The sequence below is a fragment of the Trichosurus vulpecula genome, chromosome X (genome assembly GCF_011100635.1).
Source record: "Trichosurus vulpecula isolate mTriVul1 chromosome X, mTriVul1.pri, whole genome shotgun sequence".
In the NCBI taxonomy this organism is placed as follows: domain Eukaryota; kingdom Metazoa; phylum Chordata; class Mammalia; order Diprotodontia; family Phalangeridae; genus Trichosurus; species Trichosurus vulpecula.
In genome coordinates this window covers 22,740,076-22,766,923 of record NC_050582.1, presented here as the reverse complement: position 1 = coordinate 22,766,923, position 26,848 = coordinate 22,740,076, and the positions used below count along the sequence as shown (strand labels likewise).

Below are 26,848 nucleotides of genomic sequence, written 5' to 3'. Positions count from 1 at the left end.
AATTTTGACAATTACTGCTATTAAAGTCAGAGCCAATAGGATTTGGCTTATCCTTTGTGAGCAAAGCATTTCTAATGATTAGCTAATTCTAACTTCTTAGTAATGCAGAACTGCATCTATTTTCTTTTAGGTTTCCAGTAGTTGTAGTTTATGAGAGGTAGCTGAGCTACTGTATTCAGAGAACTCACTCTGTGCGGATGAGGAATTTTTCAGACATTAACCTTTAGCTACACAACGTCTAATAATGCAGTAAAATATAAGAAAAAGAAAATAGATGCAAGTAACTTTTGCATTTGGCACCTTTTGTCTAAATTTTGATACTTCTCAAGTATTGTTTTTTTAATAAAGTTAATGCACACATCAGGACACACCACAGCAAAGGTTTGCTACATATTTACAAGGCACCAACCCTTTTCTCACCTTTTAACATGAAGAACCAATGAAAAGCATATCAAGATCCCCCCGGCTCCACACCTTCTTGCTCAGGTCCCCTCCCCCCCCTCCCCGCCCCCAAAAAACCTGTCGTATAAATATACTTCAGCTCAGTACAATTTGTGAAAGTTTGGCCTGGGATGATTAAAATAATCCAGATCCTTCTTACAATATAGAAACTGTAAACATTTTATAGCTGCCTTTAGGATTGGTGTATTGTGCAAAAGTTATCATTATTACTGTGTATAGGAATCAAAATGGTAAAAAAAAAACTATATAAAAACTCTGTAAGAAGGTGCTGTAATTTCTATAATACAAAACCAAAAAAAGGGCGATTTTCTTTTTGTGATAAAAATGTCATGCTACTGTAGAGAAGCCAGAAGCTCCTTTAACATAGTAAATATGTAGTGTGTGGGGGGAGCAGAATTTCTTTAATTTAAGGCCTAATGAGTAAGGCTTGCAGGGAAAATTGAAGTGTGGAGAGCTCGAGTCTCAAAACAAACATATACTGGCATAATGAAAAAGCACCACTGGAAGGAAGCAGAAAATCCCCACACAATTTGCTTGGTAGATTTGCCTGGTAAGTTCCCTGTAGTAGAAGGCCATTGGGATCTGATTTTTAAAAATTCTTCTAAAATGTTCATTTCTTAATAATTCCATCCCATGAGATGACTAACCCGGGCCTTCTCTGTCATTTTACGTACTCTGCCTGATCTGGATGTACCAAGATTCAGTGGATCTTCAGTGGGAACAAAGCTGTCATTGTCAGAATCGTCGTTATACAAAACAGTTCTCCGGCCTTGGTTTCTTGTTTTAATTCGGGGCAGTCTACTAAATCGACCTGAAAACATGTTGTCAAACTCATCTTCTGCAACGCGTGCACGTTTGGCTCTAGAGCTTCCTCGGGAGGTTCCTCTTCCTCCTCTTCCTCTTCCTCTCCCCCTTGCTCCATTTCCTCTTCCTCTACTTCCACGACCTCTGCTTCCTCTGCCTCTTCCTCCTCTGCTCCATCGGCCCCATCGGCCCCATCGACCTCTTCCTCCAGCTCCTCTGGTCTTCCAAGGTCTTTTTCCACTGGCAATATCCTTTCTGATCTTTCTTTTAGGTCTGGTATGAATAACTTTGCTGTAGTCGTGGTCTCCCTCCACATAATCGCGGTCTGTTCTGGAACTTGAATCAGAGTCCGTATCAGAGCAACATGAACTTTCAGAACTTGAACTAGACTCCCCAGTCTCTGATGATGATAAACATGTTTTCTCTCGTGTACCGTTTTTTTCTCCTTCTTCTTCATCCAGGCTTTCGTCATCTTCTGATGTGGTAAGTAATTTTCTCTTCACTCCTTTCCTGTGCTCTTTTCCATTACCATTTGTAAGAGGCTCATCAAGGGACTGATCTAAAATAGGAAGGATAATTTTCAAAAGTTTAAGATTGAGCTTGTTAAGGTGGCTACTAAGGTTCAAAACTGAGCTAAACAGAGATGAAATATACAAAGGATCTTATACACCTTAAAGTAATTACAAACATTTGATTCTTATCTTTTTTTTTACAACCAAGAGAAATACATGTCTTTGAAAAATTATTTTTAAAAAAGTACATTAAAGACTCAATATCTATTTACAAAGGGCTTATTTAAATAAACAAACTGCTTATCTTAATTTAAAGCCTGTATATAAAACAAAGCTACTATTTCCTGAAAGGTTAATATACAAAAGCACATCAACTAGTCTTCACTAAGACCAAAAGGGAGAATTTTGTTGGGTTTTGGGTTGTGTGACTGTGCGTGCATGCATGCACATTTTAAAAGATTTCTCGTTAACATGATCCTTCCTCAGGACTCATTGACATCAGATTCCTGATCCTATTAGAATTCATTCCTTTTACCAATCCCACGCTAATATCACTCTTTTGTCTTATTACTAATAAACTATAACCTATACCAAGCTAGGAGTAATGCGCTAATTATCTCCCTGCTGAACCTACCACTCTGCTTTGTAGTTAATAAAGGAAGTCTGAATAAACGAGGCAAACCTTTGCAGACTGCATCATAAATCAGTCTGTCAATAAACATTTTATTATGTGCTTACTATATGGCAGGCACACAGGGGGATACAATTAAAGGGGGGAAAAGTCCTTGCCCTCAAGGGACTCACATTCTAAACATGCAAATAGAACAGTACACAGAACATCTGTACAGTGTAAATGGGAAGAGTAATCTCAGAGAGAATAGGGAAAGGGATCCTGAAGAAGACAGGATTTAAGCAGAGTCTCCAGAAGCCAGTGAAGCTTGGAAACAGAGGTAAGGAAGGAGAAGATTCCAGGACAGCCAGTAAAAAGGTACAGAATCAAGAGAGAGAGGGTTCTATGGGAAAAACAAAAAGGCAAGGAGTGCTGTATCATAGAGTACATATATGAAAATGGGACAGGTAGAAAGGAACTAGGTTGTGAAGGACTTTCGTATTCGATTCTAGAGGTAACGGAGCCACTGGGGTTTGCTGAAGAGGGGGCTGAGATGGTCAGGCTAGTCCTTCAGGAAGAACATTCCGGCAGCCAAGCAGACGATGGATTGGATTGGGGAAAGCCTTGAGGGTGGCAGCTCCACCAGCAGGCTATGACAACGGTCCAGATGTGAGGTGATGAAGCCTGCAGGAGGCTGGGGGTAGTGTCACAGGACAAAAGGGAGATGTGGTAAAGGTACGAATGACAGGACTTGGCAACTGAGTCAATATGTGGGGTGAATGTAAGCAAGAATAACAGAGAGGTTGTGAATCTGGGTGACCAGGAGGATAGTGGTGCTGGGGACAATAATAGTGAAGTGTTGGAGGTGAAGAAAATGAGTTCGGGTTGGGACATGTTGACTTGAAGATGTCTACAGGATATTCAGTCAGAGACATCCAAAAGACAGTTGGAGATGGGAGACAGGAGATGAAGAGAGAGATTAGGTCTGAATATATAGATCTGAGAATCACCAGCAAAGAGATTATAAATGAATCCATGAGAACGGATGAGATCACCAAGTGAGAAAGAGGAAGAAGAGAAAAGAGTCCAGACAGGGGACATCCAGGGTTGACAGACAAGATGTGGATGATGATCAAGCAACAGAGACTGAGATGTAAGAGGTAGGAGAAACCAGCAGAGGTAGTAACATCATGAAACCACAGAAGAGAGACTATCCAGGAAAAGCAAATGACCAAGTGTCAAAGGCTACAGAGAAGTCAAGACATTTGCTTTGGCATATAAGAGATCTTCTTTATAACTATGGAGAGTAGTGCCAGTTGAATGATAAAACTGGAAGGCAGACTGTAGAAGGTTGAGAAGAGAGTGAGAGGAAAGAAAATGAAGATAATGATTTTAGATGGCTTTTTAACAAGTTTGGCTATGAATGAAAGGAGAAAAACAGTGGGATTAAGTGAGGATATTTTAAGGATGAGGGAGGGAGACAGGAGCATGTTGGTAGGCAGCACCAAAGCAGCCAATATACAGGGCAAGAAGAGTGTTGATGACGGGGGCGGGGGTGAGGGGGTGGGGGAAGCAACTTGGAGAAGACTACATGGAATAGGATCAAGGATGCATATGGAGGAGTTTGCCTTGGCAAAGAGAAAGGCCACCTCTTTACGTGAGATAGGAATAAAGGAGGAAATAGTGGGGCATAAGTTCAGAAGGGGTGAACATTTTTGAAACAGTGGCTGTGGTGAGTGGGACAGTGAGTCAGCTTTAGGGAGGTGTAAAAAGGAATGCCTTACTGCAGTGAGGATCCATCCAAGATTCATTACGTAACCTAAATTTGCAGGTGGATCCATTCAGCAGTTTCTTGATTTCCTCTATCTCTGATCAGCAGCATATTAACAGGAAAAGACTGTCTCAGCGTTTCAGTGAATAAATACTCTTGAATGGGAGTACAACACACATGACATGAGCCCAGATTAAAAAGAAAAGTAGTAGTAATGGTAGGTACTGAACTGAAAATCTATGATTCTCCCCCCGTAACACTTTAAACCATTTTAATTTTGATCTAAACATAAGATCTATTCATTTAAACATTGCAATTTTTCCATCCATTTAGTCTCTTAATGTATTATTTCCCAACAGTTCTAATCTTATTAGTCTCAGTGATGGATCTCCTCATTTTAGGTAACTTTTCTACTTTATTCAGAATAATTTTTAGTCAAATTCTCTTTTAAAAAATCACAATTTGGGGGGCAGCTAGGTGGCTCAGTGAGTAGAGCACCAGCCCTAAAGTCAGGAGGACCTGAGTTCAAATCCAGCCTCAGACATGACACACTTACTAGCTATGTGACCTTGGGCAAGTCACTTAACCCCAACTGCCCTGCCTTCTCCCTTCCAGAAAAAAAAAAATCACAATTTCTTAGGAAATAATTACTGGCCATTTGCTCTCAGTTAAGTCATTCTTAAAATTTATTAAACACCTAATATATGCAGAACACCATTGCAAAGTGCTGGGCAAGGCACAAAGTTTAGATGAAACAGTTCTTGCCCTTATGGATCTTAAAGTTTACTAGGGAGATACAACACAGATACTGACAACCATAATAAACAAAACATAATAAAGGCATTCAAGGCATATGAAATAAAATGGGATAAGCAGTCCAATGGGGACAGGCGTTATTGAAGATGACTGAAAACTTTGGGCAGAATACAGCATTTCAGTTGGCTTTCGAAGGACGGGTACAAAATGGATAATTTTGATTATGTTAAATTGAAATGTTTTTGTATAAAAAAAAAAGCCAATGCAACAAAGATTAGGAGGGAAGCAGAAAATTGGGAGAAAATCTTTACAACCAGTGTCTCTGATAAAGGCCTCATCTCTAAAATATACAGGGAACTGAGTCAAATTTACAGGAATACAAGTCATTTCCCAATTGAGAAATGGTCAAAGGATATGAACAGGCAGTTTTCAGAGGAAGAAATTAAAGATATCCATAGGAATATGAAAAAATGCTCGAAATCACTACTATCACTACTGATCAGAGAAATGCAAATCAAAACAACTCAAATCAAAACAGGTACCACATCTCTCCTGTCAGATTGGCTAACATGACAAAACAGGAAAATGATAAATGCTGGAGAAGATGTGAGAAAATTGGAACACTGTTGCACTGCTGGTGGAGTTGTGAACTGATCCAGCCATTCTGGAGAGCAATTTGGAACTATGCACAAAGGGCTATAAAAATGTGCATACCCTTTAACCCAGCAATACCACTTCTAGGGTTGTTTCCCAAAGAGATCACAAAGTGGGAAAGGGATCTGTATGTACAAAAATATTTATAAAGGCTCTTTTTGTAGTAGCCAAGAACTGGAAATCAAGGGGATGCCCATTAATTGGGAATGGCTGAACAAGTTGTGGTATATGAAGGTAATGGAATACTACTGTGCTGTAAGAAATGTGGAAGATACGGACTTCATAATAACATGGAAAAACCTACACGATATAATGCTGAGTGAGTGGAGCAGAACCAGGAGAACATTACACACAACCACAGATATATGGATTCTGTGATGACTAACCTTGATAGACTTAGCTCTTCTCAACCATACAAGGTGCAAACACAACTCCAAAGGACCCACTATGGAGAATGCTATCTACATCCAGAGAAAGATCTATGAAGTATGAATGCAGATTGAGACACAATGTTTGCTCTCCTTTTCCCTTTGTTTTTTTTTCCTCTTTTGTTTGTTTTTGGGTTTTTTTTGTTTGTTTCTTCTTTCTCCTGATTCATTCCATTGGTCATAATTCTTCTTTACAACTTGACTATTGTGTAAATAAGTTCAATGTGAAGTTATATGTAGAAGATATATCGGATTCCATGCCATCTTGGGGAGGGAGGGGCAGGGGAAGAAAGTCTGGAACTCAAAATTATGTGGAACTGAGTGTTGTAAACTAAAAATAAAAAATCTTAATTATAAAAAAAAGAAAAAAATGCCTATTAGGAAGCTAGAACAGTAGTACAGAGGAGTGTAATGAGTGGTTTTCTGCTCCTTTTTCTATTCTTTCCTTTAAAAAATATTCTTTGTTATGTAGGATGGCTGTCTGGGGCAGAGGAGGAGGAGAGACACTGGGAGAAATGTTGGCAATGGAAAAAGAAAAGTTATCAGCAAAAATTGATTGAAAAACCAAAAAAATCACAAAGCAAGGTGTGGATATGAATGGTGGAGGAACAGGCAAAGAAAACCCCAAGGTGACAGATATGGGACATGTGGTGAAAGGTGGTGACACAGAAAGAAATACTGAAAGCAAGGGAAATTTAGGGGAAAGAAAAAAAGATTGGTTTTGTTTTGGAGAGGTTAGATTTGAGGTGCTAGTGGAATAGTAAAGTCTGGCAGGGAGCTAGAAATGGAAAATATGAAACTATATACTTTATCCAAATTAGATACTATTAAATTACTCAGGTTAGCAATTACAAGGAAGCACTCTAAATGTAGGTCCTTTATTAAAAAAAAAAGGAAATCTAGTTTTTATACTTTAAATACATTAGCTTTTAAATGACTTATCTGTCATTTAAACAGAGACACTACATTAAGCCAATCAAATTAAAGAATCAACAAGCACTTATTAAGCAACTACTAATATGTGCCAGGAACTGGCAAAAAGAAAAAAAAAATAGTCCCTGTCCTTAAAGAGCTTACATCTTATTGAAAGGCACCAATTTAAAGAAGAAATTATTAAATTATTTGTATCCTACCTATTTCAGCTGGTGTAACTTTACCCCGGGATGACGTACTTTTCCTTGGATCAGTACTATTTTCATTTCGGCTTTGTACATTTGAATTTGATGATGAACTTTGTCCTTCAAGGGCTTCATCAACTGCATATGCAATGGGATCGTCACCAGGGTCTGAAACTTCAATTTCAAGAGAGGGCGCTGTTTAGGAGACAGCACTGAACAGTCAAACCCACACTATTCCTTAAGGCCTGAAAAGATACTATGGTAGAATTAAAAATGGTAGAATTGCAAACTTGATTAGGATTATGCTGAACATGAACATACTCTCAAATCTCTCAGCGAACAGCATTTGGAGAGAGTGCGCTGAACCAGCCGTACTCACCACACCAAAATAAATTCCCATTTCTCATGTTTCAAAATAAGTTCAAACTACATATGACAAGGACAAAAATAACAAATACACGATGGGAGAATTTAAATAATGTAGTCTGTATAGAGTCTCAGATTTGGGGGGTGGGGCATGAAAATGAGTAGAGAGATGATCTAGTCAGAAATCTTCATTTCCAAGGGTAACTGGAGCTCAGCAGTTAAATGACTTGCCGAACTCTCATTTGCTAACACAAAACACAGGATTTCGAGCTGTAAGGACACTAATTCAGAGCCCCTACAGGTGAGAAGCAAAGGCAGACCTACAAAGGACATGAGCCCAGGTCCTTGGACTGCAGATTCAGTGCTAGAATATCCTCAATCTCACTTGAGGCCATTAAAGACAGAATCAAATGGATGAGGAAAACAAATGAGCATTTTTACCATGAGATGAGACAGAAGAGCTCGTCCGGGTCAAAGGCAGTGAGGTATTTGGGTCACTTGGAGACTCTGTCTTCGCTTGTTTCTGTTTTCCTTTTGGACTAAAAGCAAGAATATTCAATCATAAGTAGATGGTCTATGTTAGAAACCAATTCTCAATGTGAAACAAAATATTTTTACCATAAGATCACTTAGAAGACACCCCAAAACAACTACATTTTGGCAAAGTTAAATGATATACCTCCCAATTTTATTGAATTTTTGACAGATCCCAGTAATAAATAAAGTAAATAATAATAGCTAGCATTTACATGGCACTTTAAGGTTTACAAAGCACTTTACACTTTTCAGCCATTTGCTGCTCACAGCAACTCTGTGCCGTAGGGGTCATTTTATTAAGCCCATTTTTACAGATGGGGAGACTAAGGCTGAGAGAAGCTTAGTGAGTGACTTATCTAGAGGCATATATTAAGTGCCTAAGACAGGATTTGAACTTTGATCATCCTGACTCTCAGTCCGACACTTTCCATTGTGCTACCTAGATGAATTATCAATGAATTCACTTTCAGTCACCTTAATTGCAAGCTAAATGAATCCATACCTATGGACTATCTAGTCCAGGGTGGGGTACCTGCGGCCTCGGGGCCACGTGTGGCCCTCTAGGTCCTTAAGTGTGGCCCTTTGAATCCAAACTTCACAGAACAAATCCCCTTAATAAAAAGATTTATTCTGTAAAACTTGGGACTCCCATCAAAGGGCCACACTTAAGGACCTAGAGGGCCACATGTGGCCCCGAGGCTGCAGGTTCCCCACCACTGATATAGTCTATCCTTTACACAGAATTCCAAATATGTGCAAATCTGTCCATGATCATAAATCTGAATAAAAATATTATGAATATGAGACGGCTTTAAAAAGTATAAAGCACGAGGAAGGATGGACCAGGCGAGATGGTAGAGTAGGAAGAAGCACTGCCCAGCAAATCTCTCACAACTGTTCCACAAAGATCTAGAAAATGCATCAGCCTGAGTCCTAATTGGAAAATTCAAGAAAACAAATCAAAGTAAATCATTTTCCCAGCCGAGGTTGGCAGAGTAATACAGAGAGATCTGTGGACATCGGCGGTGGGCTTTTGGAGGTGTGTTCACAGTGATGACCACACACAATTTAGCAGCCACCACTATGAAGTAGTAGAGAGCTTGGAATACAATGTTTCACAGTTTTGTAAAAGATGGATGGTTACACTCAAGAATAATTTAGCCAGCTAAAATAATATAATCTTATTGGGAGGGTGGGGGGGTGGGAAGAGAATGGACCTTTAATGCAACTGAGAACTTGCAAGTATTCCTGATGAAAAGACTGTAGCTATGTAGAAACTGTGAGGTTCAAACAACAGGAGTGTAGAGAAAACATAAAAAGATAAACATGAATGAACAATCATAAGGGACTAGACAAGGATAAAATGCTTATATCCAAATATGGGGGAGATGATATATCTCTTCTAAACCCTATCCTCATCAGGGGTCATAGAGAGAGTCTAATTAGACAAGGCCTATAAGTGGTTCTGTTATGTCTTAATGACCTTAAGAGAAGACTAGAAGGGGGGGGGGGTGGGAAGAAGAATACACTTGGAAGTTAGGGTGAAGGAAAGTTAGGGAAAATTCTCTCTCATAAACAAGATGTAGAAGTATCTAGAAAAACAAGGAGAAGGGAGTGGTGAGGGGGGGGGGGACAGCTGACAATTTCAATATCACTCTCATTTGAACTAGTCAAAGGGAGAAGAATATACACATAGACACAGATACAGGGAGGGAGACGGACATGCAGAGTTAGTTACCGAAGGAAAGCGAGAAGGGGAAGGAAGTGTTGGGGGAAAAAGATTAGTACTAAGCAAAACAATCTAAGAATGTACAAAAATATTTATAGCTCTTTTTGAAATGGAAAAGAAGAAAGAATCTGAGGGGGTGTGCATAAATTGGGGAACAGCTGAGCAAGCTGTGGTACATAAATGTGATAGAATATTATTGTGCTATAAGAAATGATGAGGAGATATTTCAGACAGACGTGGGAAGACTTGCATGAAGTGATGCTGAGTGAAGTGAACAGTAGATACAAGGACAATATGGTAAAGATGAAAACCTTTGAAAGACTAAGGAACTCTGAACAGCATGATGCCCAATCACGATTCCAGAGGGTTAACGATGAAACATGCTACCCACCTTCCTGATGGAAAGACGAAGGACTCAGAATGCAAAATGAGACATACGTATTTTTGGACAGGGCCAATGCTGAATTTTTCTTTCTGCTTTACTATACATGCTTTAATATGGGTTTCGTTTTTGTTTTCATTTTGTTCTCAACTAAAGGGGTTGGGGAGGGAGAGAAGGTGGCTATTTGCTCCTTGAAAAAAATTAAAAAAAAAAAAGAAATCTTAAAAGAAAATTTCCAGTTCTCTTTGAACCAGAGGGCAAAGTGGAAACAGAAAGAATCCACCAGTCAGTGGATCCACCTCCTGAAAGAAGCCTCAAAATGAAAATTTCTAGGAACGTCGTAGTCAAAATCCAGAGATTCCAGGCCAAAGAAAAATTATGGCAAACATCCAGAAAGAATTCAAGTACCAAGGAGCCACAGTCAGAACCACATGTAATTTAGCAGCAACCATTATAAGGGAGAAGAAAGCTTGGAATACAATATTCTAGAAGGCAAAGGATAGAGGCTTATGACCAAGAATTACTTATGTGGAAGTCCCAAATATAAGCCCACAGGGGGTAAAATGGATCTTTAATAAAATAAGAGGGTTTCTAGCCATGGCTGATAGAGACAAAACTTGAGCTGAGTAGCAATTCTGAAATATAAACAATCAATCATAAGAGACTAAACAAGGATTAATGGTTAACTTATGAATATGAGAAGATAAATACATTTGTCCCCTCAGAACCCTAACATCACCAAGGATTGGAGAGGGAGTCTAGTAAGACACAGGGACTGTGCTGATGATCTTAAAAGGAAGGAAAGGGAAGGGGAAAGGAGTACACAGAAGAAGAAGAGAAAAAATCAGAATTGGGAAATTATCTCAAATAATTGGGGTGGAAGTGGAAGAGTATACAGTCTAGAAGGAAGGGGTAAGAGAAAAGGTGACACTTGAATTCATCAGACAAGGGAAGAACACACATAGATCCACAGTTGGATGCAGAAATACATTTCAGTCAACAGAGAAAGAGGAGCAACAGGGAGAAATAATAAAAGTAAAGGAGGGATTAGTTCCAAGCAAAACAATCTATCTATGGAGAATGTGGGGAGTGCGGGTGGGGGTGTCAAAAGGAAATAAAGAATAAGAAGATGTGAGTGGACTCTGGATGAAGAAAGGTGAAGAAGGCAGAAGCAGGCTGAAGAAAAAGCTCTGGCATTGAATATATATCACAACCACTATCCTCTTCTTTATATAGAGGTGACACAAAACAAAGAGAAAGAAAAAAATAAGAGAACGGGATGATGGGAAATATGTATTTCATATTCCTAATTATGAATGAGATGACCTCACCCATAAAAAGGAAAAGAAGAACAAAAAAGATCAGAAAGCAGAATCCAACATGTTGTTTACTTGAAACAAAGACACACAAAGTGTTAAAATATGAGACTGGAAGAAAATCTCATGTTTCAGCTAAAATTTTTAAAAAGGCAAAGGTAAAATCATGACCTCAGACAAGGCAACAGAAAAAACAGACTTTAACATATGCTTTTTAGACTTAGATTAATTCTCCCAAAAAGTTAAGGACCTGAAAAAAATTTTATAAAAGGTAGATGTGATAGTACTCTGGTCATTACTGCACTGGAATAAAAAGGCGTACACGTGGCTTAGCTGATTGCATGGAACCTTTATAAAAAGTGGCCATGTGTTAGGGCATAAAAACCTCACAAACAAACGGAGAAAAGCAGAAATGTTAGATAATGACAATGTAACAAAATTGCCGGGATGTGGTCAAAGCAGTCCTTAGGGGAAAATTTCTCTCTCTTAATGCTTTCATCAACAGAAAAGAGAACAAATCAACAAATTTGGTCAAGCAACTACAAAAAAAAAAAATCAAAAAACCCAGAAAACCCAACAAATTAAAAAAAACCAATCAAACGCCAAAATAGCAATCTTGAAGATCAAAGAGCTAAATGAAACTGAAAGCAAAAACACTACGGATTAATAAATAAAATTAGGAGCTGGTGTTTTGGGGGAGAAATAGCTAAAACAATCCAATTTTTAAAAAGATTTTTAAAACATTATTTTAAGAAGAAATACAAAAACAAAAAAAATGACTTGGTACCTAAATCAAGGAAAATAAAAACAGAGAAAGAAAACTCTAGACAAATATCCATAATGAATACTGATGCAAAAATTTTAAATAAAATACTAAGAAGGTTGCTATAGCAACATATCACAAAGATTATACATAATGACCACACTGGATTTCTACCAGGAATGCAGTGTCAGTTTAATATTGAGAAGAGGAAAGAAGGAAGAAAAAGAAACAAGCATTTACCAAATGCTTACTATGTGCTGGGTACTGTGTAAAGCTATAAACACAATAGATCAGATTACCAAGAATAAAAATCCTATTATATTAACATACAGAAAAAAAAGCTTTTGACAAGATACAACACTCATTCCTGTGAAAAGTAATAGGTAGTATGACAATAAATGGTTCTTTCCTTAATCTAAGTAGTTATCAATTTTAAAACTAAAAGCCAGGATGATATGCAATGGAAATAAAAGGAGAGGCTTTCCCAAGAAGATCATGATGCCCATTACTAACCATTGCTATTTGATGGAGTGCTTGAAATGCTATAGTTATCAGAAAAAGAAAGTTAGGGAATACATTATATTATTATATTATATTATATTATATTATTTACTTAGAGAAGCCCAGATTCTAAACTAACTAAAATTAACTGAAACAATCACTTTAGCTAATTTACAGGAGGGAAAAGTCTATGTATTACCAAGAAAATACAGCAGGAAGAGAAAGAGAAAAGTTTCACTGAAAATAACTACAGAACATTTATAAAACACTTGTGAGTCTACATGCAAAGGCACACACAAGAACTACATGAAGATAACAGAGGCAGCAAGGTAGCATGGTAGACAGAGCACTTCACCTGGAGTCAGGAAGAACTGAATTAAAATTTGACCTGAGAGACAGACTTCCTAGTTGTGTGGCCCTGGCCAAGTCACTTAACCTGTCTACTTCAGTTTCTTCATAGATAAGATGAGGATGATAATTATACCTACCTCTCAAGGTTGTTTTAAGGATAAAATGGGATGAAATTTATAAAGAGCTTTGCAAATGTTGATATGTTATAATAGAAATGTTAGCTGTTTATGATAAAACAGAAATAAAGGCAGACCTAAATAACTGGAGGCATCAATTGTTCAGGGGTTGACCAAGTCAATATAATTAATAAATAACCATATGGCCTAAATTAATCTATTTATTCAGTCCCATACCAATCACACATTGAAAGGGTTACTAAGAGCTGTAAAACAATAACGAAATAGACCTGGAAGAATAAAAAGTCTAGAATCTCAAGGGAAATAATTAAGAAAGTGCAAAGGGGGCCTACCTACCAGTACCAAAGTAGTAAAGGGGTAAGAAAGATGGAGGGAAGCAAATGAACCTGGTAGCCTAGTGGTTCATAAACCTATAGATCCCACAAATTGGGGTAAGAACTCACTATATGACAAAAATTGCTGAGAAAACTGGAAAGCAGTCTGGCAGAAGCTAAGAATAAACCAAACATGTACATGGTTTAGACATAAATAGGGTGACATCATAAAAACAAAATAAGAGAAGCAAGGAAGAAATTACCTTTCAGAACTACGGATAGGGGGAAGAGTTCCTGACCAAAGGACAGAGAGGACCACAGATGAGAAATGATCAGTATTGATCATAAAATTGGGTTGGAGGGTAAGGTAGATTTTTGTTAATTGAAAATAATCAGTTACAAAGGATGTCATCCTCAATCCCAAACAGCATTCCATAACAAATGCACAATGCATATTTTGGCTGGAAAAATGGCATGGATCTGATTAAGATGGAATATCCCTACCTACCTAAGAGACAGTCACCATGACCGTACCACAAATGCAAACCTATTAAACTACTGACTAAAGATTCTTCAATAATTGCTTGTTTATTTTCAGATGAGTAACTTTTTGTACTTGGTATTAAAGTAAGGGGCTAAGAAAAGGAACTGGACTTGTGATTTTATCAGTATAAGGAACTCTCAGGTGAGTGGGAACCCCCCCCATTCAAGTAGGCACCTTCTCTGCAAATTAGCCTTAGAAAGTCAGCTGGAGCACTGCTGTCAAACTCAAATAAAAAATTGATTTCTGCAGCTGCATGTTATCTTCGAATATTACAAATGAGCATTATTTATGCAGCATTGTATTTTTCTAATTTTGTTCAACATTTCTCACAAAATGCTGAGTGGGCAGAGTCACACTGGCAGAATGGGGCAGAGAGAGAAATTCTTGCCTTCAAAGCCAGCTCTCTGTGCCACCACGATCCCCCTCTTAACATTAGATCTTTTCACGTTCAAGTTCTCCTTGCACGTTAAGGATGAGCAAAGAAGTAACTATAATTTCAAGTGAAGTTGTTACTGAATATTACAGGCCCATGGTCTACCCAGGCCTCTTCTGCACTGCACTGTAGGCATTTGTGGTGTATTATTCCCTCACTTCAGGCTTATTGCCACCTTTAAACTCATTCCTTTTATAGAGTTTATCTATTTCATTATCACAATAAATGTGAGACAGAATGGGAAATGTATGGCCATTGATTTGCTCGTGGTCACAGAGGCGTAAGAGTTCAACTGAGACCCCAGGTCTCCTAACTACCTGAACAGCAAAGGAACCACTAGGGAAGTCAGAACCACAGAATCCTTAACAACACTCCTTTTATCCCCCAAACTATTTTCACATTAAATGTGTGACTTCCAAAACGACGACAACGACGATGACAATGACGATGACAATGACAACGATGACGATGATGATGATGGTGGAAGTACATAAGAGAACCTGTAGTGAACACATGGGGAAAGAGACAACGAAAAAAGCGGCAAGAAGGGGCAAAGGACAACAAAACTGTTGGGAAAGTTTGGGCAAATTCTAAAAAGTTTTATTTATAATATAGAAAAAACAATCGAGTACAATTACCTTGATGCTCTGCTACTATTTGGTGAACTACTGCTGCTCCGGAGACGTTTTCTATATGCGGGCTGTTTCCTCTTCTGACACTGGATGGTAGATTTATAATCAGAGAGTATATTTTTAATATGATTTTCAAATAAGGCAGATAAGCGAAGAGTCATGCTGTAGATCTGAAACCAGGAAACATAACTTAGTTCTATTAAAAAACAGACTATGAAAATGCACAGAAAAATCTGCATCATCATTCCAAACAAAATTTATATATTCAACAGTCATGAAATTTCACTCACCGAAATGATGAATTAACTATAGTAGAACTCATTTATATATGACTATTTGGTGAGAAAAAGCATTGTTGAAAATTGACTCAACGTAAATGTGGTACCAGTGGAGAGTATATAAAAACTGTCTATTTTGCGGCCCCCCCCCCCAACAGTTTCATTTCAGAGAGTATCAGGGAAATGTTCAATACAGTTAAAATGTTAAAAGTTCCAAAGAGTGATCATACCAAATTATGGAAATGAGGATAACAAAAAGAAATCTACAGATCATTCGAATATTTCATTTATGCCATCTCCACAATACCAACCACTTTTCTCCCAATTTTTTTTACCAAAAAATTAACACTTGCCTAATTAATTTTCCTCTTACTACTTACTATCGTCTTGACTTTTCTGATAGACTGAGGTAAAATGTACAAACATGAATAGGAGGCAAGTGAAAGGAAGACAAGTTAATTCAGTATTGCTTATATGCGAAAATACCTTGGTAAGTAACATGCATGCTTATTAAGCCAGGATTTAGTAAAGATATTTCAAGTGACTAAACTATTATATTCATAGCACCACCTTGTTTAACTGTTTAAAAAGTGACCAAAGACAACTGTTTAATACAAATGACTGGTTGCCTAGATGAGGTTCAAGGAATTTCTTTTTTAACAAAATGGTTAAAATAATTATTCCATGAAGAATACTCATACCCTTGACTTTTTATTAGGAGTATAAGCTTTTGAGTTGGTGAATATTAGGCGAACATCCTTATAAAATTCCAAAGGACTGGCATAGTTTCCTGCTTCCAAAGTTTCTTTCACAGTGCTGAAGTCCATAGGAGTGTCTATAATATCTTGATAATCCTAAAAGTATTAATGTATGTTATCATATCTAAATCTTGGCAACAGTGTTCAACAATACACATGAAGAGAGAGGTTTGTTTAGCATAACTAGATACTATATAACCTCCATTATGCTTTAGAAAGTACCACCCAAACCACCCTAGACTTCCCAACCGTTCAAAACCACAACAAGCATATGACAAAATAGAGATTTCTGATGCCTCTAAAGCTGCTAGAAGTAGAAATAAAGTAAGGTAAGGAGGGACCTTAGCTCCTATTACCATTCCTCAGATGCAAATGGCTGCACAAGGATACAATGGAGAGCACAGATCATTAAAGCAGCTCAACTCCCTTGCCTCTAGTCTCCAAAGCAAAGAAAGGTATGAAAGTTCTCTACCAGACACCCCATTCCCAAAAGGCTGGCTCTCCTATGGTATGCAATGATATAACTAAATGTTTGCAGAATTCTACCCTCTACCAGAAAGACCTTCTATCTATGGGAGTCATCACAACGACTCCAAATTCAATTTGAACGTTTTTAAGGAAAATATTCTCTTGTTGTTTCACCCTGACCTCTCATCCTGGTAAAAAAATAATTAGACCTATCTATTAACAAAGGCCAAAGTAAAAAAAAACCTTTAGTTCTCAAATCCGTGCAGAATTATGAAACAATAAAACCATCATATTCTCTGCAAAGAATAAATCAAAGAATAGGAAGAAAAAAAATCCTCTTAAAAAAAAAGCTCCTCCACTTGGTCCCTCTTACCTTCAAATGAGGTACTTAAAGGGCTCCAGATGCATCTTTTGTTCAAGTCATTTAAAAAAAAAAAGTAAATTTCTATTCAGAATGGCTTTTAAGGCAATCGGTTCAGAGTCCAAAAACCACTGAGAAAAAAACAACCATCAAAATTTGATGACTGTAAATCATAATCCAGAGCTTATTTAGGAAGGCCTTGGGCAGGTAAATGCTGCATTGGTCCAACCTCAGCTCTTCTAAACAAACACACGCCTTTGTGGAAATGGACAAGAGAAACTTTAAAGTAGAAATCCATTAGAAAAAAAATGGCTTGTGACCTTTTCTGTGTAATTTTTTTTAAAAGGCAAAGAAAGGAAAAGGACAGAAAAGCTGTTGGATAGTTTTGTCAAATTATAAAAAGGTTCACTTACATATGTTATCATATGGAAATAAAATCAATTTTTTTTTAAATTTGTTTTTGAAGTGGCTACTGAGCGCCTGTGCCATAGGGAGAAAAGATTCCTTTGACGCAAACGCTAGACCAATGGATTTCGGCAATCCTCTTCCTTACAGCTGCTCACCTTTGGAGTGTAGCCAGATTCTGTGTAGCCAGATCGCTATTACGAAAATATGAAATGCCAATAATGCACGAGCTTCCAAATAAGATTGTTCTTTTACTATTTACAAACAATCCTGAACTTGCCCTTCCTAATTATGCTTTGATATTATCCCATGAAAAGATACAATGTTATCTATCCTTCAAAAAATAGTCAAGATGTAGAAGATTCTCCAATTTCTGCTTGAAAATGCCTTCCCTGAGCTAAAATGTTTTTTTTTTTCCTAAGAAAGAATGATCCAAAGAAAAATCCAAGAATTCGTGGATAAGGGAAGACATCTTGGGAGTGATAAGTTCAAGGGTGGGTCTGATGGAGAGGTTCTCAACCAGGGGAGGTCCAGGAATTTGCTCTTTAAAATATTTTAATAACAATTTTAAAATAACTGGTTACCTTCTGTAATCTTACATATTGTTTTATACATTTAGAAACATTATTCTGAGAAGGGGTCCACAGACTTCACCAGACTGCTTTTTAAAAAATCCAATACAAATAATATTAGAAATAGCTTCTAATGATCTTTTCCTCAACTGTCTCTCTCTGCTAAAATGAAAAGTGGTATTGTCGTATTGACTATGTGTTAGGGATTGTACTAAGTAAAAAGATCCAGTAAGATTTAAGCAGAAGTGGATTAGTCACTGAATGTACACAATGTGCTGAACTCTACTGTAATTTAAAAAAAATATTAAGAAAAAAACCTATAAAAGAAATTCAGATGATCAAGGTAGGAAACAGAAAAGAAGCACAGAAAGATTTGAGTCTCAAGGTGCAGAGTATAATTTTCAGACTTGGCATGCACAGGCATTCCACAAGTCAATGACATTATCAATGTCAAACTGAAACTTGCTGTACATAGAGTGAGACAGCGCTGGTTCACACTGAAGGAAGCACACACTTACCGGGTAAGACAACTGATCGACTGGTTGTCGAAAGGGCTCAGAGTCTTCACGTTCATAAATGAGGCTCAAAAGTTCTTTACACTGTTTTACCCATTCAACAGGAGTTGCTTGGATGGGAGTTTTGGGTGGGCATCTTACCTAGAAGTTTTATGGGAAACTACATTTAAAAGCTAAGATTGTACATAACAGAGATCTCTACATACTAGGTACTCAAAAACTTTCTGTAAAATGATCTTCATTTAAATATACATTATTTTCCTTGTTTTTTAATTAATATTCAAACAGCTAGTAGGCCTAATATATATTAAAATGTTCTCTTAAAATGGAATTCAAGTGGATTTACTGCTTTAAGAATATATTGCATGGAAATTCTAACCTTAGAAACATTCTGACCTTTGGAATCTCCAAAAGGTAAAGAGGCACATTTGCAAGGCCCCATACATCCTGGCAACTCAAGTTTTCCATCCTAACCCATAGAACAACATTTACTCTTTTTACTCAATCAATCCACTGTAGGGACATACAAATTTCACTTTAAAGTATCCCTTTCATTAATTCCCTCAGCTTTACAAGGGAAAGTGCAACTTAAAGAAAGTTCTGCATTTACTAGTATGGAAAATCTTAAAAAAAAAATTATTTTCTTCTCAGCAGTTAGTTCCTTTACTTACTGTTATTCCAGAGGATGTTCCAGGACCATCGGAATCTAAATCTGGCACTTCTACCACCTAGAATTTAAGAGAAGAAAAATATCACACTGAAAATTTTCAAAACTACTTGAATAATTATAAATCTAAAGCAGTCAAAACGGTCCTCAAAGGTTCCTTCCTTGGCGACAAGCAACAAAAGTAAAGCTTCAGGGGGTGCTGAGAAAAAAACCTTTCTTCCCCCTCCCTCTCTCCTTCCTTCTCCTCTTCCTCTTCCTCCTCCAATCTAAGAGGCAACAACAGGGAGAATTATTAGCACTGATTGCTTGCTAGCTGGTCAAAAAGAACAAGTAAGCAAAATGTTTGCATGATTATATGTACGCGCCTGTAGATATACATACACATAATTAGTCACTGGCTGACCTCAGTGCTTTAAGAAGTCAATTTTCGTTCAAAAAGAAAATACAAACAAACAAAAAATCCTACCCCAAAACATGAATGTGCAGAAGTGTGTGCTATGATTTGAGGTTGTACAATAGGAAATGTAGCCATTTCAACAACAAAAAAGCTTAACTTAGGACAGTACATGCCCATGGAGGCAGCTCCTCAAAGTGCAGGCCAAGGGCCCCAGGAGGATGGAAATAAACAACGTCCCTAACAGCTGGTATTGCAAAACCAAGCCATAAATCAACTGCAACCAGCATAAATCCCTTCTCATAATGATGGGCTGTTGAATCAAATTTATCCTAATTAATTTGGGAGTTAAATTCTGTGCCACATTAGCTGGAAGAGAACTGTTACTATATCCCAACTCTGAGCCAAGTGCTAGGTGAAAAACAAAACACAAGATTACGATAGGATAATTATTTGTGTGTTTCATGGCAATAAAAAACCAAATGGGATTTTTTGTGTTTTCCTAATTTTACGAGCAATAATATCTAACTCATTCTGGTAATACATAATTACATTTTTCAACCTCCTATATTTTCTCAGAATAGCGTAAGCTATGTAAACTGGGGCAAATGAAGGTATCTCATGAAACAAGTCGAATCTCTCAAAACTGAGGTTAAAATACGCTAACCTACACATACTATCCAACAAGTAAGAAAATTCATACTAAGCTCGATTCAAGTTAGTCAAATATTCCATCGAATAAACAGTACGAAGTGTCAAGTCAGGGGGCGGAGCCAAGATGGCAGCTGGAAAGCAGGGACTTGCATGAGCTAACCGCCAAGTCCCTCCAAAAACCTATAAAAAATGGCTCTGAACAAATTCTAGAACTGCAGAACCCACAAAATAGCAGAGGGAAGCAGGGCTCCAGCCCAGGACAGTCTGGATGGTCGCTGGATGAGGTCTATCACGCACAGAGCTGGGAGCAGAGGGGAACAGAGCCCAGCATGGGCAGCAGGCAGGACCAACCAGACCAGGAGCTGGGCAGAACAGGCCCTAGTGCCCTGAATCATTGAGCTGTGGCAGTTACCAGACTTCTCAACCCACAAACACCAAAGACACAAGAGAAGGTTAGTGGGAAAAGCTGAGGGGGACAGAGTGAAAAAAGGAGTTTGCAGTTTGGCCACCGCCCTGGGGCCAGCGGGGGTGGTGCAGCTACAGAACTACAAGTGCAGTTGTTTCCAGCCCCAGGCCCACCTGGTAGGAGGAATTAAGTGGCAGATCTGAGAGGGCGTGCAGAGCCTGCTTAAGATTTGCGTCAGGTCCAGGTTGGGGATTCTTGGGGAAGGAGGAGTGCTGGTGTGGCAGAGCTGGCTGTATAGAAATAGCTCTGAAATCAACAGCGCATCCCCTCAAGCTTGGAACAAAGTACTCTTTACTCTACAAGCAGTCATACCCAGACGAAAAACTCAAGGGTCGCTTCTACTTCTAGTGAACACCAAATGGCGGACAACGCCGGTGCTGCAGGAGGTGCGGGAGGCCCCGGGGGCCCCAGTCAGAGGTCGGGGTGGCTTCGGCAGTGGGGTCCGAGGTCGAGGCCGAGGCTGGGGCCGCGGAGCCCGGGGAGGAAAGACCGAAGATAAGGAGTGGGTTCCTGTCACTAAGCTGGGCCGCCTAGTCAAGGACATGAAGATCAAGTCTTTGGAAGAGATCTATCTTTTCTTGTTCCCTATCAAGGAGTCTGAGATCATAGATTTCTTCCTAGGATCTTCATTGAAAGATGAAGTTCTGAAGATCATGCCTGTTCAGAAACAAACTAGGGCTGGACAACGTACTAGGTTCAAGGCTTTTGTGGCCATCGGTGACTACAATGGCCATGTTGGTCTGGGTATCAAGTGCTCCAAGGAAGTGGCCACAGCTATTCATGGTGCTATCATTCTGGCCAAGCTATCCATTGTTCCTGTGAGACATGGCTGCTGGGGGAACAAGATTGGCCAGCCTCACACAGTACCCTGCAAGGTCACTGGGTGATGTGGATTGGTTCTGGTGTGCCTGATCCCTGCTCCTAGAGGTACTGGCATTGTCTCAGCTCCTGTGCCTAAGAAACTCCTGATGATGGTGGAATAGATGCCTGCTATACTTCTGCAAGAGGCTGTACTGCCACTCTGGGCAACTTTGCTAAAGCTACCTTTGATGCCATCTCCAAAACATACAGCTATCTAACCCCAGACCTGTGGAAGGAGACTGTGTTCACTAAGTCTCCCTATCAGGAATTCACCAACCATCTTGTGAAGACTCACACTCGAGTATCTGTCCAGAGGACCCAGGCAGCTGCTGTGGCAACCACATAGATGTTTTTTATAAACAAATAAATTGAACTATGCCTGCTAAAAAAGAAAAAAAAAAGAAAAACTCAAGGGTCAAGTAAGTTGGCTGGGAACATGGCCAGGCAGCAAAAACACACCCAGATTCAGTGTCAGACTTTGGATTCTTTCTTTGGTGACAAAGATGACCAAAACATACAGCCTAAAGAAGTTCACAAAGTCAAACAGGCTACATCAAAAGCCTCCAAGAAAAACATGAACTGGTCCCAGGCCATGGAAGAGCTCAAAAAGGATTTGGAAAAGCAAGTTAGAGAATTAGAGGAAAAATTGGGAAGAGAAATGAGAAGGATGCGAGAAAACCACGAAAAAACAAGTCAATGACTTGCTAAAGGAGACCCAAAAAAATACTGAAAAATATACTGAAGAAAACAACACCTTAAAAAATAGACTAACTCAAATGGCAAAAGAGCTCCAAAAAGCCAATGAGGAGAAGAATGCCTTGAAAGGCAGAATTAGCCAAATGGAAAAGGAGGTCCAAAAGACCACTGAAGAAAATACTGCCTTAAAAATTAGATTGGAGCAAGTGGAAGCTAGTGACTTTATGAGAAATCAAGATATTATAAAACAGAACCAAAGGAATGAAAAAATGGAAGACAATGGCAAATATCTCATTGGAAAAACCACTGACCTGGAAAATAGATCCAAGAGAGATAATTTAAAAATTATTGGACTACCTGAAAGCCATGATCAAAAAAAGAACCTAGATATCATCTTTCAAGAAATTATCAAGGAGAACTGCCCTGATATTCTAGAGCCACAGGGTAAAACAGAAATGGAAAGAATCCACAGATCACCTCCTCAAAAAGATCCCAAAAAGAAAACTAGGAATATTGTCGCCAAATTCCAGAGCTCCCAGGTCAAGAAGAAAATATTGCAAGCAGCCAGAAAGAAACAATTTGAGTATTGTGGAAAAACAATCAGGATAACACAGTATCTGGCAGCTTCCACATTAAGGGACCGAAGGGCTTGGAATACGATATTCTGGAGGTCAATGGAGCTAGGACTAAAACCTACAATCACCTACCCAGCAAAACTGAGTATCATGCTCCAAGGCAAAATACGGACTTTCAATAAAATAGAGGACTTTCAAGCTTTCTCAGTGAAAAGACCAGAGCTGAAGAGAAAATTTGACTTTCAAACACAAGAATCAAGAGAAGCATGAAAAGGTAAACAAGAAAGAGAAATCACAAGGGATTTACTAAAGTTGAACTGTTTTGTTTACATTCCTACATAGAAAGATGATCTATATGATTCATGAGACCTCAATATCATAGTAGCTGAAAGGAATATGCATATATATGTATATGTATGCATATATATACAAGTGTGTCTATGTATGTATATGTAGGTATATATATATATGTATGTATGTGTGTGTATATATATGTATATATATATATACACACACACACACAAAGGGCACAGGGTGAGTTGAATATGAAGGGATGATATCTAAAAAAATAAAATCAATTTAAGGGATGAGAGAGGAATATATTGAGAGAGGGAGAAAGGAAGAGATAGAATGGGGTAAATTATCTCTCATAAGAGTGGCAAGAAAAAGCAGTTCTCTAGGAAGGAAAGAGGGGGCAGGTGAGGGGGAATGAGTGAATCTTGCTCTCATCAGAACTGACCTGAGGAGGGAATACCATACATACTCAATTGGGCATCTTACCCCACAGGAGAAAAGGAGGAAGAAGAAGATAAAAAAGGGGGGATGATAGAAGGGAGGGAAGATTGGGGTGGAGGTAATCAAAAACAAACACTTTCAAAAAGGGACAGGGTCAAGGGAGAAAATTCAATAAAGGTGGATGGGTTAGGATGGAGCAAAACATAGTTAATCTTTCACAACATGAGTATTGTGGAAGGGTTTCACATAATGATACGCATGTGGCCTATGTTGAATTGCTTGACTTCTTAGGGAGGGTGGGTGGGAAGGGAAGAGGGGAGAGAATTTGGAACTCAAAGTTTTAAAAACAGATGTTCAAAAACAACAAAAAAAAGTTTTTGCATGCAACTAGGAAATAAGATACACAGGCAGTGGGGCGTAGAAATTTATCTTGCCCTACAAGAGAAGAAGGGAAAGGGGGATGGGAGAGGAGTGGGGTGACAGATGGAAGGGCTGAACGGGGAATGGGGCAACCAGAATATACACCATCTTGGAGTGGGGGTGAGGGTAGAAATGGGGAGAAAATTCGTAATTCAAACTCTTGTGAAAATCAATGCTGAAAACTAAATATGTCAAATAAATTAAATTTTAAAAAAGGAAAAAAAAAGAAGTGTCAAATGAATTCTTTTCACAACCTTGAAAGGCTGAAATGCTGATTGTTTATTACTGAAACCTCTTAAGTCACAACAGGATAACAGCTGACCTGTCTCTGAACGCTAGCAACTTTGGAATGTTCCACCAAATATGAGTGAAAGGGTTTTAATTTTAAGAAGATACAGATGTTAATTGAACTAATTGCTCGTAGCCAACTAAAATACATCCATTTTAGGCAACATTCAAAATCATTCACTTTTTCTGACATTCTTACCTCATTGCTAACATCCTGGTCCCCATCTTCCTCAGTACTTATTAAATCTTCTGCTTTAACTTTATTATATGTAGACAGAATATCAGTACAGCTCTGATCCCTGCAAACAGGAGAGCAAAGCAAAATTTGGCTCGTGAGACAACTTTTAAAATTAAAAAAGTGTGTCCCTATAAATAATCAAAGTATTCTCTTACCCAATAAAGCGAAGTAAAACATCAGTTACAACTTTGGCTGCTTTAACTATAGGACTGTCGGGCTCATTGAAAGTCCTGGCGTTATGCTCAATGTAGCGTACCTCCCACATCAATGCTGATATTCTCCTGAATAAAGGAAAATTTATCTGTCAGTTGCCAAGAATAAGTACATTTATGCTGATATTCTAGAGATAAAAAAATATTTGAAATAACACTTTGCATACCATACAAAAGGTGATCAAATTTATGTGCATGACCGACACACAAATAAAAAAAGAGGGAAGAACAGATTGTGTAGGCACAGGACCAAGACACATGACTAGGGTACAAGAATCCTAGCCTGCACACCAAAACTTGGGATAAAAATGAAATTAGCATGTCCTGGGTAAGAAGTGATTTAGAGGGGTATAGGGGTGCAGGAGAGGTGGAGAGGATGGGGAGGGGGAAGATGACTTTCTCAAGTAGTGGGAAAAGAAAGAGAAAAGAATGCCAAGGAACATGGTTTTAGAAGTAGATTCTAAGTGGTTACTGTTAAAACAGTTATGGATGTGGAATAATATACCACGCCTTTCTGATTGTGGGGATCAGGGGTCCAAGTTAACTGGATAAAATTGTGATGGGTCATTTTGCACAATTCCTTATTTTGTACTATAACAATGCAGACATTATTGCATCAAACTAGCTCAAAAGAAACACATGACCAATGTTCTCTTTCTCTACAAAAATTATAAGGACTCAACTAACCTATAAAACCGGTTTTCAAGTCTCCGCCTAATTGTGTTGAGGTCGGTCGGATAAGCAACTACAGTGCAATACAAGGGGTAGGCACTAAGGTCCACGGGAACAGCAAAAGGGCTAGCAAAATCTACAAAGGACCAAGATCAAACAAGGTAATGTTAAAGACAAAATGACATTTCTTAGAAACAAATGAGATCCGTTTCTCATGAATGCTTACAAGGAGAGGGTATGATACAGCTACACTCCCAAAAATGGTGGTGACTACATCATAGGCCAATTAGTTGATAATGCTTTTAACTTGTAAAAGTATAAGCTTAGAAGAAATAAAATCTACCCATCCTGATGTAAACTTAAATACAATAATTTGGTGAAGCACACTAAAAAAGAAAGGGAAACTATAAAATTTGGTTTCAACGTCATATTTAAAAGAACTTTGTAGATATTTTGTGGGCAAACTCCATGTTTTATTAGCCATATGCTTTATGATATTTAGCAGAGAATGCAAGTAAAAGAAATGACTTACGCAATTTCTATCCCAATGAACCCACCTGGACCAGAACTAACAGGCAGGGGATAGAAATCTGAGGAGAGCTATCTCTTTATTGCCAGCCACAATTACACAGGGAGGACAAAGGTACCGTCACTATCAGGCCCCAGAGAACATCAGAAAAAGCAGAGCAGTCATTACTTTGGCTGGGCATTTAAAAGCACCAATGTTAAAAGAAAAATCAGTTTCCTCCCTATAAAAAGCAATGTGTAATTGAATATGGCAAGCTGCGAAATTAGGTTCCATTCTACAGAGTAGAAATAAGTTCCCTTGGTCTCATACGTCCATCGTACCCAGGGTAAGAAGATGATCGATGCCCTGAATAATCCGTTCACATTCCTCATCTCTAGAATGAGCCCCCCATTCTCCTTCTTGAGGCCTGTAGAGCAGTGCTGTCAGTTCTTCCTGAGATACCGGGACACCAGCACCAACTTCATCTGGCAAGGCAGCTTGTGGAAAGAATAAAGCAGAAACAATTAACTTGCAATCTCTGGGGACTGCCATGTTACTTTCAGAAGGAAAATGAATTTTCAAAAGGATATTTACTTCCTTCTGGAATTGGTTCCATGTCCCAGGGGCTCATCTTTTCTCTCTCGTTATTGTCCCAACTATTAAAAAGCAATAAGACACAAAACAAATTTACATGCGCTCGTTTTTACAGACATAAGATAGAACCTTCTGTGTGTTATTTGAAATAGTACAAAGCAATCTTTTGCGAGAGATCATTTTGCCTAGACAAAAGTAAACCCCTTAAGAAAGAAACATGGACTACTGACAGTGACCTTCAACTATGAGGTTCAGTCAACTGAACTTATCACCTACGCAACCCAAATTTACATCTAATGCTGAGTCAATAAGAAAGGGAAGAAATGGCCACTTTGGGAATTGTGCTTTTAAGAAAAAAGGGTGGGGCAGCTAGGTGGCGCAGTGAGTAGAG

The 26,848-nt window shown here is 38.5% G+C and overlaps 1 protein-coding gene across 1 annotated transcript in view; it reads right to left on the bottom strand.

The window, feature by feature from the left end:
- Positions 1 to 796: 796 nt before the first annotated feature.
- BRWD3 (bromodomain and WD repeat domain containing 3) overlaps positions 797 to 26,848 on the bottom strand; it is a 126,983-nt gene continuing 100,931 nt past the window's right edge. The window contains exons 29-40 of the mRNA XM_036740187.1: positions 26,458 to 26,519; positions 26,205 to 26,360; positions 25,371 to 25,491; positions 24,627 to 24,752; positions 24,433 to 24,532; positions 19,149 to 19,205; positions 18,481 to 18,618; positions 16,100 to 16,252; positions 15,127 to 15,290; positions 7,923 to 8,020; positions 7,131 to 7,289; positions 797 to 1,825 (exon numbers count right to left, since the gene is read on the bottom strand). Of these exons, the coding sequence (XP_036596082.1) occupies positions 1,080 to 1,825; positions 7,131 to 7,289; positions 7,923 to 8,020; positions 15,127 to 15,290; positions 16,100 to 16,252; positions 18,481 to 18,618; positions 19,149 to 19,205; positions 24,433 to 24,532; positions 24,627 to 24,752; positions 25,371 to 25,491; positions 26,205 to 26,360; positions 26,458 to 26,519 (2,080 nt within the window). The 3' untranslated portion in view covers positions 797 to 1,079. The remainder of the gene's footprint in view (positions 1,826 to 7,130; positions 7,290 to 7,922; positions 8,021 to 15,126; positions 15,291 to 16,099; positions 16,253 to 18,480; positions 18,619 to 19,148; positions 19,206 to 24,432; positions 24,533 to 24,626; positions 24,753 to 25,370; positions 25,492 to 26,204; positions 26,361 to 26,457; positions 26,520 to 26,848) is intronic.